Source organism: Juglans microcarpa x Juglans regia, chromosome 6S, assembly GCF_004785595.1.
Source record: "Juglans microcarpa x Juglans regia isolate MS1-56 chromosome 6S, Jm3101_v1.0, whole genome shotgun sequence".
Taxonomy (NCBI): domain Eukaryota; kingdom Viridiplantae; phylum Streptophyta; class Magnoliopsida; order Fagales; family Juglandaceae; genus Juglans; species Juglans microcarpa x Juglans regia.
The window spans coordinates 19,058,750-19,073,542 of NC_054605.1; the positions used below are offsets into that span (position 1 = coordinate 19,058,750).

The following is a 14,793-nucleotide window of genomic DNA, read 5'->3' on the forward strand; positions in this document are numbered from 1 at the left end:
AAATTTAATAAAATTGTAATAATGAGATGATATGAGTTGAAATTACTTCTCAACCCAAATGGAACATCGCCACAAAATAAAACTAGGCTCCGCACAAAAAGCCCAACAATAATCAACAAAAAAAAAAAAAAAAAATGAAACGCGTATATCTCCTCCCTCCAAGTGTTCCTTACCGCTTTGTCCGAAATTACAGAACATATGACATACATAACATGCATCAATCATGGTGGCTATGCGTGTATACATTATAGGCATTATTATGGGACCAGGTTCGCATCATCCATCGCATTTACGTATCGACTCCATCGGATGAGCAAGTTGCCCGCCTGCAATCAATTACATTCCATCGATTTTGGTATGCTCCTTCATTATCAAGCTGTATCCTATTCACCACATAATGGCGATTTTGATTTTTGAAATCACAAGTATATATAGTTTTCAACTTGTACATAATTATATGTAGTTGTGGAGTTTATTTTATGCATACACATTTACAACATCATAGTCATATTGAGGTGGTGGCACAGAATCGATCATATTTTTGAGAGGGAAGTCAACCAATACTTAAATATTTGACAAATGATATTTGAAATCTATAATGTGTAAGTTTCGCGTATTTATTTTAAAATATATATGATTTACATAAAAAAATTTGTATCATGTAAATCTATGACGTACATAAAAAAATTATTTTTTTAATAATAGAATCAATTTTTTTTTTTTTTTCAAAACGAATACACGAAACTATATCTAAATTTACTCTAAATATTTGATTTCACGGATAATTGATGCATCTCAGTGGATAGGATGATCAGGATCTTCAGTTCAGAACGTTGGGCCCTGGGCCTATCTGAGTATCATCAGTTTCCTATCCTTAGTTCTCGGCACCTCTGGTCTGGGCCATTAGTTTGGGCTTTCCTAGCTATATTGTCAATTTGTCCATACACCCTATTATTGCTCCCACCGTTCCAAGCACTCGTTTAGACCCGACGACAAACGTGGAGAAGAGCCCAAACCTCAAATTGAAAAAACGAAAAGAAAAAGTAATAATTCATACTATTATGAGTTAAATAAGTATTGCATATTTTTTTTAAAAAAGAATGAGGTATGCAATTAAAAAATTAATTTTTTTATATAATCTTTTACTCTTTTTTTTAAAAGGAGTGAGCCGTTTGTATACTCAAAGAATGCAAATATTATTTCTAAAAAAAAAGGGTTCTAATATTTTAGAAGAATAAATATTCTATTTTAAAGGGAGTTTTAGGGCAATTATTGGGTATGGATGTTCAGAATTGTGCTCAATTCAGTGGCGACCTTCCCTTCTTCCTTCCTTAGCACATTCTTTAACAAATAAATGAATTTAGAAATCAACTAAATTTAATCTAATTTTAAATTGAATCTAATATCAAAACACTCAACTCTCAAATTACTAAACTTGTCTTAACTCAAAACTTCTTTATACGTGGGATTCACAGTCTTTTTCAACTTAACACCTCTTTACACTCGGAACCCACAACTTTTTTTCAACTTCTCATAAATACTTATAAACTCATCTTAATATTCAAACACATCTAAACTCATTTTAGGTAGATCTCACAAAATTAACTTTACCATCTCAACTCATACTATTCATAAAAAATTCAATTTATCTCAAATTAGTTCAACATCTAAACGTGGCTAAGAGCACTCTCAATGATTTTTGTATTATGTAAAAAATATAAATTATTTGAAGAATTGTTCTAAAAAGGAGTTCCATCCGATTATGTAAAAGGAATTATAAATACAATTAGTTACAGTAACCCACTACATGTAGCCGGTACTATTCATTCTGTAAGTTTTTTTTTTTATTGAGATTTCATTTACTTTCTCATTTTCTTTTACTTTAATTTTTATCATGTAAGCAAATTTTTTTTTATTGTTCATCATTTAAAACACATATATTTCATTTTCTTCTAAAAAATATCTTCGAAATATTTTTAAACCAATTTTTTCATATTTTTATTTTATTTTTAATATTATTTGGATTATGTATTTTTGTTTTATGTGTTTATGACTGAATTATTTTACACTATATATAAAAAAAATTGTAAATATAAAAAAATATATGGATATTATAAATTTATTGGTAGAAATGAAATATTTTTAAAAAATAAAAAAAAATGATATTTAAATGATATAGAAAATAAATAAATAAGCTGAAGATGATAATCCATTTGAGACTTGAGGGGCTGAATAGCAGCACCTTTGGACTATTGTATTCAAAATCAACCGGAGCCATAATTCTCTATACAATATTAAAATATTATTTTTATTTTTATTTATTTTATCTACTTTTCTAATGTATATTTAACTTCATTGAATCAATTCCATTTTCCTTTTTATACTTTTCAAAAACAGCAACCCATACAATCAAAATACATCAAATCAAGTCGAATTGCAAATTACATAAAACATAAAAAATACATCAACTAACATGAAAACACAAAGCAACAATGCATATTTTTATTAAAATATTTTAATTAATTGCCTAGAGCTACATTAAGATTTTTTATAGTGATAAAATAATTGGAATGGAGTTTTTGTATCCATCCGAGTAGCTAACAAGAACGGTCGCATTAAATACGACATCATACCAACTGAAACAGGAGGTGATCATTAGAGTGATGAAAAAGCTAGAGATCCTTTTCAAGGGACATAAATATAAATAAAGAGTAGATAAAGGAGACACAATAATTATTCTGAACAAACTCTTAGCTCTTACTATTTCTCTATGATGCAAGTGCATTTTGATTTTGGTATAATAGATGTCACGGACAGATCTTACCCCCCCCCCCCCCCCCCCCCTTTTCTTTATTTTGCAAGTGTTATGAAATACTATACAAAGTACATACATCAATAATGACAAATAAAGCAAAAGTAAGACAATCAAGAACACGACACACAATATACGTGGTTCGGCAAATTACTTACGTCTACAGGAGTTGCAGAAATCTTATTAACCAGAAGAGATTACAATCACTCAATCTCAATGTATACTCTCTAGGACTTTTTGCTCTCTCACACAATATGCACTCACTAGACAATTGTTCTCTCTCAAAATATGCTTGAGGCCGTCTAACACAAGTCTAATATGATGAATATATAGTGAGTGGCGCTGGAAACATAATCTGGTAAAATCTGCGTAATTCGCTCGAGCGCAACTCGAGCGAACAGCCAAATGAACATTGGCTCGAGCGGAGTGTCGGGCGATGGTCAAGCGAACACTAGGGTTTGCGTCTCACTCGAGCGGAGTGTCAAGCGCGACTCGAGCGAACTTCTCTGACTTGCCTTTGCTCAAGCGATCTGTCGAGCGACGTTGAGCGAACTTGGCTCGAGCCAACTGTCGAGCCAACTTTCAGCAAATACTTTTTCAGCTCCAAAACCAGTCTCCACATATACCCCAACAATCTCCCACTTGGAGACTGGGTCTCCACATGCCAGCCACTATTTCCAGCCAAGCCCTATCATCTCTGCAGCTCACAGCTCCCATCTTCAAGTTAGAAAACGCACTGAAGTCAAGCCCGACTTCAGTCTTCCACATACATCGTCCTTAGGGCGACTCACAACTCCCACTGCACTAGGAGTATCCGTCTCAAACTGATCTTGGAAACCTTAGCCAACTTTCCCAGGCTTTCATGAGGAACGACAAAGCTTACTCATTTTGGCTTCCTCGCATGTTTCGTGCGATCAAGCCTGCCTTTTTGCACTCTTGTATTTCCTTGCACATCACTGGATCCTGATGTCAAATACAAAGAATTAGATCTCTTACCATGCGCTAAGACCAGCGCACCCTTAGTGATCTTCCAAGCTCCTCCAGAGAACGCTACTGCAAAACCGTTGTCATCAAGCTGTCCCACAGAGATCAGATTTTTCTTCAGATTTGGAACATGTCTTACTTGCTGTAAAATCCACACGCTCCTATTTGGAAGTGTTATATGCACATCCCCACTCCTACTACATCCAATGCCTCTCTATCAGCCACATACATCTTCCCAAAATTACCAACAACATAATTCTGCATGATTTCTCGATGTGAAGTGCTATGGAACGAAGACCCTGAATCCAACACCCAATCATCAATCGGACTGTGCACTGCAAGAAGTAAGGCATCATGAATTTCTTCTGCCACTACATTCACAGCATCATCATCAGAACTTTCTTGATTCCTGCAGTTTCTCTTGATGTGGCCCAGCTTGCCACAACTCCAACACGTGATCTGCTGCCCAGATCTCATCTTGCTATTTCCCCTACTCTTGGAGCTTGACCTGCCATGTCCTCTGCCTCTATTGTCAACAATCAGGGCAGATCCTGAACCCGATGACTAACCAAAGTCTCTCCTACGTACTTCTTCAGCAAGTACCATGTCACGTATGTCATCATAGTTCAGTTTTGACTTGTCGACTGAACTACTCACAGCCATCCTCATGGCCTTCCAACTATTTGGCAACGATGCCAACAAAATCAATACTCTGATCTCATCATCAAACTCAATCTCTGCAGAAGACAGTTGATTTGTGATCGTATTGAATTTATTCAAGTGTTGGGCTACAGACATACCTTCAGACATCTTCAAATTGAACAATTTCTTCATCAAGTGCACCTTATTGTTCGCAGACGGCTTTTCATACATACCTGACAAAGTCGCCATGAGATCCATCGTGGTTCTCTCCTTACTGACATTGTGTGCCACTGTTCTGGACAAGGTTAGCCGAACAAGACCTAGAACTTGTCGATCTAACAGGGTCCACTCAACATCAGTCATGCTCTCCGACTTCTTTCCCAACAGTGGAAGGTGGAGCCACTTCCCATAGAGATAATCCTCAATCTGCATTTTCCAGTATCCAAAATCAGTGCCGTCAAACTTCTCGATCTCGGTTGCGTTCACTTGATCTCCAGCCATCATTCTCCTTCAGATCCGACCTTGGCTCTTGATACCAATTGTTATGAAATACTATACAAAGCACACACACCAACGATGGCAAATAAAGTAAAAGCAACACAATCAAGAACACGACACACAATATACGTGGTTCGGCAAATTGCCTACGTCCACAGGAGCTGCAGAAATCTTATTAACCAGAAGAGATTACAATCACTCAATCTCAACTCACACTGTCTATGACTTTTTGCTCTCTCACATAATATGCACTCACTAGACAATTGTTCTCTCTCAAAATATGCTTGAGGCCGTCCAACACAAGTCTAATATGATGAATATATAGTGAGTGGCGCTGGAAACCTAATTTGGTAAAATCTGCGTACTTCGCTCGAGCGGAGTGTCGAGCAAGACTCGAGCAAACAACCAAATGAACATTAGCTCGAGCAGAGTGTCGACCGATGGTCAAGTGAACACTAGGATTTAAGTCTCGCTCGAGCGGAGTGTCGAGCACGACTTGAGCAAACTTCTCTGGCTTGCCTTTGCTCGAGCGGTCTGTCAAGCGACGTCGAGCGAACTTGGTTCGAGCCAACTGTCGAGCTAACTTTTAATAAATACTTTTTCAGCTCCAAAACTAGTCTTTACATATACTCCAATAGTGAGCACTCACACGGCTTGACAATAATGTGTTTTTTTAACTAATTTATCTATACCCAGTAGCTCAATACAAACATGGCTAATTAACGGTAGATAAAAGTCATTTTTACTTACTTTTGTCTATTTTAATAGAAGGTAGAAAGACGGACGTGATGATAGCCAAAAGTTTGAATAAAAGTGTAAGATACACAGTAACATATGATGCTCTAACGAGGTAGTCGAACCGGTCCCTGGGGTCCCACCAGCTTTGTCATTCCCCCGTGGATGTGCCTCGGGAACAGGCGTGTTTATCAAAGCGTTCGGGCACAGGCACAGGCACAGTCAAAGCCCCAGAGAGAGGGGGTTTCATTCGGCCGGTTGGCTCCCTCAATTTCCTTATTCTTCAAGAGTACTCTCGCTCTTCTTGATCCTGGTATTGCTCAGAATTTCTTTTCCTTGCTATTCGAAGTGAAGGCGCACGGGATAGACTTGGAGAAAGAAAACATCGGAGCTAACCAAGGTACGAGATCTCCCACATATCTGTTGCGTTTCGAGTTTTGAATTCAATTGATTTTTCGTAGTGCTTCTCTCACCTTCTCTCTCGATGTGTGCGATTAAGAACCAGATCCATTTGTTTTTATGAAAAAGTTTAAAAGTTTACCCTGTTAATTCCTGTGTATCCTTTGGGTTTCCTTTGATTCATCGACGACCAAAATTTCTGGTTGTTCATCGATGTCGGAAACTATTATGTAGCGTACTCCATCGTAGCCGCGTGATTCCTCCCGTCAAAATTGAATGATTTTGGACGGTCAGATCAAGTTGTCTTAAGTTACGGCTGCTGACAGGCCTCACTCGGTGAGCTCGGTCCGCTTTGTCCGAAATTACCCTCTACTGCGTGAACTAAAAAACCAAGTCTCTTGAGGACAACAGCGTCTTCTCGGATTTTAACGCGGACTTGTCCAAAAATCCCACGAGTTTTGAACGGACACGGTAGTTTTCATTGTCTATTGTGAATAAATCCCTACAGAGAGGAACAATATTACCTTAACTCGCAAGTGAAAGTCTCTCGAAACATCCAGCTACTACATGCCTTTTTTTGTAGGGGTATACTAGTCAATTCGTTTAATGGCCTCCGGTCGATACTTGGACTTTTGACAAACGAAACCCCTATATAATACCCAAGAGACATTGAACCCCACACAACATCAACTGCAACGTCGTCTCTCTTTGACGAACAAACGCAGAATTTCGGAAAACTTCATAGCCCTTGTGCCTAATTCTTTGCCTGTGTAATTTTTGTTCCTAATCTCAAGGTAGTCGAACCGAGGAGAGAGAGATGAGTTCTGAACAGAACGACGGGACGAGCTACCAGCCGTCGGAGCCGAAGCTCTGCGTCAACAACTGCGGCTTCTTCGGCAACGCGGCCACCATGAATCTCTGCTCCAAGTGCTACAGAGACTGCCGGATGAAAGAAGAACACGCGGCTTCGGCGAAAGTCGCTATGGAGAAATCCTTCAACCCCACGCCTACGCGGCCAGACAATGATCAGCCGGCCCTACCTTCTGCTTCTTCCACGGAGAGCCTCGGCGTGGGACCCTCTTCGTCGTCTTCGTCAACTTCTTCGGTGTTCAGTGCTGCCGGTGATCGTGAAGCGCAGCCGCCAAAGGTGGCGAGCCGGTGCCTTACCTGTAACAAGAAGGTTGGTTTGACCGGGTTCCGTTGCAAATGCGAGAGTACCTTCTGTGGGCTCCACCGGTACCCGGAGAAGCACGATTGTACGTTCGACTTCAAAGCCTGCGGTCGTGACGCCATTGCCAAGGCTAATCCAGTAATCAAGGCCGATAAGGTGGATAGGATCTGAAATCCGAATCCTTGTTCTGATCTGATCGTGGGTTGCCTTATTTATTTCGTTGGTTTTTCGGTTGATTGGGTTGATAGTTGTATTTGTTTAGGAGGTTTGTGGGGAAGGTGGTTTGCTTTGGTGCTGTTGATGGATAGTGTTTTTGGTGGTGGGTGGGATGGACGATTCCATAATAAAGGAAGGACCAAGGTGGATCACTGGCTTGTTTATTTGCACTTTGCTTTATTTTGTTTGGCTTTCTTCTTTTGTACTGGCTAAGATTCTTCACCTCTTTCATGTGTCCGTCTTTCATGCTATTTATTTCTCTGCATACATCTTATTTTATTTTAGACCAGTCTCATTTTATCACAGTTATTACGATTTTTTTAAATTTTTACGTAAAATATAAAAATAATTCAATATTTTTTAATCTTAAAACAATAATAATATTAAAAATAAATATTTTAATAATATTTTATTCAATTCATTTAAAATTATTTCATTTCATCTTGTTTCGTTATCTAAATAATAATAATAATATTAAAAATAAATATTTTAATAATATTTTATTCAATTTATTTAAAATTATTTAATCTAATCTCACTAGCTTTGAAGTGACTTATTCATCTTGTTTATACTGTTGTGTATTGTAGTGTTAGGTGCTCCTAACACCTTATGATATAAATGTGTCACCTTACGGAACAATTGTTCTTTATATAGGTGGATATAGGTTAATGTTTATAGGTTTCTTTTCTGCTGAAGGGGTTTAATTTGTGCATTATTGAAGTAGGTTCAACTCTTCACTTTTCTTTTTGATCGTGAGATCTTCTCGAAGGAGGGATTAATTACCCCACTTACCTATACAACTTTGATCTGTGTCTTTCTTGGATGCCTTTGCTCTACCATTTTACTACTGTGATCGATTCGATACATGATGAATGATATTGTGGCTTGTCATGAACTGCTATTATTTCATAGCTGGATTTGATTTTGAGAAATATTTTAGTCGTAAAAGGATTTCGCAGAAGTAAATTCACAATTTGACGTAATTTGATATAATATATTATATTATAAAATATTTTATCGTAAAGTATTTCTAAAATATCATATGAAATCATGTTAATTTATATTTATTTTTATAAAATTCTGTTGTGACTATAACACTTCTTTAATTTTATGTCTTGGTCCTTAATTGGAAGCTTTTGAATGTCACCATGTCGTTCTATTGATCCCATGGAGCACTAAAATCTCACTTTGATGGAGGTCTTTGAGAATGATAAGGAAAGCCATTTAGAAATCTTTCGGTACGTTTTGTTCAAGAAATAGGACATCTTGGTTCTTTCTTTCTTGTCTATTGCCCGCCTAAAGTTATTCTAGGGTGGGGCGAGGGTGAAAGAGCGAGAAGTGCACTTCTTGAATATGACCCGATTTAGATATACAAAATTCTTTTATCTCATCGTTATAATTTTTTTAAATTTTTACACAAAATATAATAAAAAATTTAATTTTTTCAAATTTTAAAATAAAAATTATATTCTAATAATATTTTATTTAACTTTTAATAAAATATTTCATTTCATTTCATCTTAACTGATTAACTAGATGAGGCCTAATATGCAGACACTTGTACATTCATCTTATTATGAAATGTCATCTCGTATAACTTCTCCCTTAATTGACTTTATCCCTACTGCATGCAATAGCCATTGAATTAAACAGCGGAACATTTATTCCTTGATTGCACCCTGTCCAATTGTCCTCGTTATTTTGGCATGAATGGACTCGACAGTCGACACTAATCAATTCAAGCAAGCTAATTTTCCCTTCTCTATCTCTCTTTTCTCAAAAAAAAAAAATCGTGTGGGATAGTTCAGCTGGTTCGGTCTTAGTTTTGCTCCACAATAGTCACAGTTCGAGTCTTTTTATGACTACTGGAGGTTTACTTGATCGTTAATTTTAAAGTTTTGTGAGATTAGTCGAGATGCTCACAAGCTAACTTAGACCACCTCGATAGTCTTGATTATTAAAAAAAAAAAACTATAAAAAAGGAAAAGAAAAATTAAAAAGAAAAGAGCATCTCCCAGTTTCTTTTGGGCTTGCCCTGCATGCAGGCATGTTTGAATTAGAAGTAGGTGTTGTTGGATGTAATTTGTATAACGATGGAGGAGAGAGTGCATTTAATTGTTTACGTGTAGGAAGTATCTCCTGCCCAAAAGTAACAGATAAGATAGGATAGACAACACGGTAGGTCCATTCCCATCTTCTAAAACGTAAAAAAGCATTTTTCTCATTCCCCAGGCCTCACGCACTAAAGTGTTCAAATCCCTACTATGTTCAAGAATTAAGAGAAGAGGAATTGCTATAACGATAAAGTGATTACATAAAAAAATAACTTCTTAAATTGATTCACTTCACGTGATTGGTCGAATTTATTTTATAATAAAAATAATTTAATCACAAATCACATTAACTTATAAATTTCATTTTATTTAATTATTTTATAGCTACATTATTTCTAGAATGCATGGTACACAGGAGTGGTCATAAATCAAGAGAATAGTATATTGATTGGAAGGGTTTTGTATCTATTTCCCATAATCCGATGGCAAAAGGATATCGGACGAAGAGTAACGATAGTTGTATAACCATTTTTATCATATTTTATATAATTATAATTTAAAATGAGAATATATATGTAAAATAATGTTATTTTTATAAATTAGTTTATAAAAAGATATATTATTTAATTAAAACATAATTATATTAAAAATTATAAAAATAATTATATGTCTATCATTTTTTATTGGACAAATCATGCATGTGAGAACTGGCAGAGATCGTCCCTCAATAGTCAATAGCAACACACTCCAACTGCAGTTTTGTTTCGCCTCGTATCATCTTGTTTATTTGCTAAAGAAAAATAATTTTGATACTAAATGATTACATAAAAGTAAAATTATAGAGTGATATGATTTGATATAGTATGCCGGATCGTAAAAATTATAAAGTGATATAGTTTGATATAATATGTCATATTGTAAAATTATTTTTATCGTAAGATAGATTTAATGAATCCACATCACTTGATAGATATATTTATATATAATCTTTTTGTGTCTGTAATACTTAAATTTTCTTTAAATAGTTCTTTTAGTGATTTAGTACTAAGTTACTAACTCAGCCTCTCTAAATTCATATTTTATCCTATTTAATATTTTACGTCATCTTATTTAAAAATCTCCCTTGCGTGAGAGGGGTGTTAGCTCAAAGACAATAATAGACTCACTAACTCCTACCAATCATTTACTACTCTCTTTATTTTTTAAAATATTTTTTTTACTTAATGTTTAAAAAAGTGACAATTATTTAAGTTGTATTTTTTTAAAAAAATAAAAGATGTTAAAAAAATACTTAAAATAATAATAAAATTTATATTTAAATATGCTATAAAATAGTAAATAAGTGGTAGAAAATAGTAAACCTCTAATTATCCTTGATCCCAAAGATGCAGGTCATTTTGCCTGTTTCTTTCATCTTGCTTTTGCAAGGCTTTTGTTATAGAACATGTCGTTTTGCACGGAAGTACGTACATATGAAAGAAGCATTGACGGTACAGCAATGTTTTTACAAATTTTTTTAATTTATTTCATCTAATCATTATAATTTTTTTAAAATTTTTATATAAAATAAAATAATCAATTCAAAATTTTTTAAATTTTAAGATAAAAATAATATTAAAAAATATATTCTAACAATATTTTATTCAATTTTTAATTTTTCATCTTAACTCATTTCATCTCATATGTGAAAACAAATGAGGCCTAATCAACAATTTTTGTCGCAGGAACTAGGAGTGGCAATTTGTTCGCAGGATGTTTGTGTAATATCGAATCATTTTTCACTATATGGCTCAATCAATATTCGATCCACTAAGTTAGACGTGTCAGATCTTTAAATTATAACACGATCTATTTAAATAATAAGTTTTGTTACGTCACTCGTTTTAATCTGTTAAATAATTAATTAGAAATGTATAAACAAGACATTACTCATTTCAATTCGTTTCATGTAAATGAATCTAACTAATTTGCATAATCTATTTGACCTGATTAACATGATTTTCATAAAAAAAAAAAAAATCTATATTTATTAGTTGTCACAAGATCTAAAAAACCAACTAGATTGCCCACTATAAAAAAAATATCAATAGTTTTCAGATTAACTTATAATAAAACCAATATTACAATCTCGATATTAATAAATTGAGTATAGGTTCAAAATTATAATATCAACAATAAAAACATAAACATATTGAGAAATACCAATATTATAATCTAACAATAATAAATTTGTGATTGTAAGTAAAACTCTAAACGGATCATAACGGATAAGTTTCGCATTAAGTAAGCTAACTCGTTATTGATTTGTTTATAAATGGTGTCCTAACATGTCAATCTATTTTTATTCAACCTCATTGACAGCGTTGATTTACATGTTACATTTTGTCCCACATAATAAGAACTATCTTGGTAGTTGTTGAAGCGAGCATTCCGTTAGAAATCAAATGTCGCTTCAACAAATTTGTCGAAGTTATCTACGAGAAAAAAGCATAAAGCCGACAGCATGTCGCCTTTAGGAATCAAATGTCGCTTCAATAAATTTGTAGCAGTTATCTATGAGAAAAAAGCCTAAAGGCGACAGCATGTCGATTGTCGCCTTTACAAGTACAATCGGGAAAAATAATTGTCTTTGGACGGACTGAATGCGACTTTCAACCTACTCCGGGGAAATTTCGTACAAATAAAAATCCCTAAAACGCTTTTTTTTTTCCGGATAAGTAAATCCTAGCTAATACTTCAGTACTAATTCAGTTTTAAACATTGTATTTGACAAAATATTTCATTAGTTGAGATTGTATAAGTTGAAATCAAAGTTAAAAATTAAATAAAATATTATTAAAATATTATTTTTAATATTATTATTTTAAAAATTAAATTATTTATTATATTTCATTTTACAGCTCAAGTTATGTGACCAAACATCTTGGTTAATAGGCATAATAAATAAAAAAATAATTTGTACGAGTTTTAAATAGATAAACTCCATACAAATTGTTATAAAAAAAGTAAACTCTACTTAAAAAAATGAAAAAAAAAATTTATTAATGAGATCTATTTTTTTATAAATAATTTATATAAAATTTATCTATAATTTGATATTTGTACTTTGCATTATTCTAATAAATACAATGAAGAATCCGAATTCCTATGAGTCACTGTTCACGAATGCATTATGCATATATGGTACTGGTGTAGCTGTAGACTGGCCCCTGCCATCATGTCCAAGTGGGCAACAAAAGAAAAAGAGCAACACCCACCTTTGCAGAAAGAAGGTCTGCGGCTTACTGCTCGATCGCACGCAACTCCCCCAGTTCGAGTGACAATCTGGTGAACAAGATAAACACACTGATCATTCACTGCTCACATACAGTTCATGTTTATGCCAAGGAGAAAAATGATATGACGTTGCTGAGGTATCTGCCATGTACTGCATTGCAAGCAGGTAGCCATGAGTAGTCTATGGCAACTTGCTGATCTGAACTCGAAACTTTAAAAACTGATTGGTCTTTGTCGAACAAAGTTAAAGGAGGATAAATAATGATGATAATATAAAAGCCAGCCTCGTTGGAATCCTTTCTCCTTTTTTCTCAGGCTAGCTGCCAGGCTTTAGCTAGAACTAAAAGTATACTTAAGTACTACGTGCTTTAGGTAAGGAACCGTGATGTGAAAATTTGAGCGCTCAATCGGCACTCACTTCATGCCAGCCCATCTCTTTGGACCATATACGGACACTAAGCATGCGTGCACTCAGAAAATTCAGGCTCATTTTCCTCTTATAATTTCTTATTTGGATATCACATAAATTTCTTCATTCACTAATCCTTTTTTAGAGCTGGGGCTTCCTAGTTTTTCCATTTTAATGGGCCTGATCACATAAATTCGATCCGTTTCAAGGGGATTCAGTCTTCATATTTCTTTCACAGAAGACCCTTTTGGCATTTCCTTTTATGTTAAGTACTAATGTCACAGTCTTGATAGAACGATGGATTTGAGTTGATTTAAACAGCGGACTAACAAATATTTAGGCGTAGGTGGGTGGGAGAATACTTTTATAAACATTGTGCCATTTGGTGGGTGTATCATTATTAGATTTGAATGAAAGAAAATATATATGTAGACATGAATTAATAAAGATAAGTGTTACGGTTAGAAAAAGATTTTATAAAATTAAACTTATAAGCTGACGTTATTTTATATGATATGTATGTTAGATGTACTTTATAATAAAATAATTTTATAATCTAACGTATTATATCAAGAGATGTTAATTTATAATTTTTTTTTTTTTATGATTCAAGTATTTATCTTAGTAAAATTGTTACTTAGTCAAAAGATATGCATGATTCTAAAGGAAAATTATACTTATAAATAGAAGTTAATTTCTTCCTTAGTGGGTATTTTTTTTCCCTAAGCCTTGGATGGATACTTTTGTTGCGTGATCGATTTGATATAACCATGTCCGCGTGCAGGGCAGACCTACATTGATGCTTGGGGTTATCGCCCCCCGCCTCCAAAAAATTTTAAAAACTTATTTTAGTATATGGTTTTTTAAACATGTCTTAATATAAAGATAATTTACCCCTCAAAATATTTTCAAAAATCTTAGTACTTAGTTGTCTATATTTCTTTTAGTTTTTCAATAATTTTTCATACTCATACCTATTTTTTGTCATTAATAAAATCTCACATTCTCATTTTTTTTTATAAAAAAAAAATCTTGGTCTCTTTTTATAAACTATTTGATAAATCTATGACCTCATTTTTCTTATTTATTTATACTTTTATTTTCAAGTCTTCCACTAGCTAATATATTAATTTGGAGTAGTTTTGTTAATAAGTATATATATACTACCATCGAATTAACAATTAGGAGTGAAGGCAAAGATAAAACCACATAATTTTTATTGTTTGTTTACTTAATTTTTATCGTTTGTTTCAACAAATCTTACATAACTATTTCAATATTCATTTTTATCGTTCACTTAAATCCGATGAAGCGCAAGTGAGAGGTTCAGATTAGCGACTTGAATAATTTAGTTATCTATAGATAACTATCTTATATAATTAATGTTAAATATTGATGATACACTTTGCTACCTTAAATATTAATTATTGTTCACTCATACATACGTTACACTTCGTTAATCGCTCCCCTTGCACTAAATCCTAATTCCGCCTCGACCTTCTTGGATAACTGATCATTGTGGACACAAAAGTACGTTTATAATTAATTAAAAATAATATTATATACAATTTTATAATACACAAATCTCTTACATTTT

General features: G+C 33.9%; 1 protein-coding gene across 1 annotated transcript; it reads left to right on the forward strand.

Annotated features, from left to right (window-relative positions):
• Positions 1–5,714: 5,714 nt before the first annotated feature.
• LOC121237614 (zinc finger A20 and AN1 domain-containing stress-associated protein 1) lies at positions 5,715–7,621 on the forward strand. The gene is made up of 2 exons (XM_041134445.1): positions 5,715–6,071; positions 6,865–7,621. The coding sequence occupies exons 1-2, from the start codon at positions 5,837–5,839 to the stop codon at positions 7,410–7,412; spliced, it is 783 nt and encodes a 260-aa protein (XP_040990379.1). The 5' UTR covers positions 5,715–5,836; the 3' UTR covers positions 7,413–7,621.
• Positions 7,622–14,793: the final 7,172 nt, after the last annotated feature.

Bases quoted from the DNA above. Each gene is read 5' to 3' on its own strand.
- LOC121237614 (XM_041134445.1), top strand. From the start codon at position 5,837: ATGTGCCTCGGGAACAGGCGTGTTTATCAAAGCGTTCGGGCACAGGCA. The intron at 6,072-6,864 runs GTACGAGATCTC...CCTAATCTCAAG, and splicing joins AAACATCGGAGCTAACCAAG to GTAGTCGAACCGAGGAGAGA.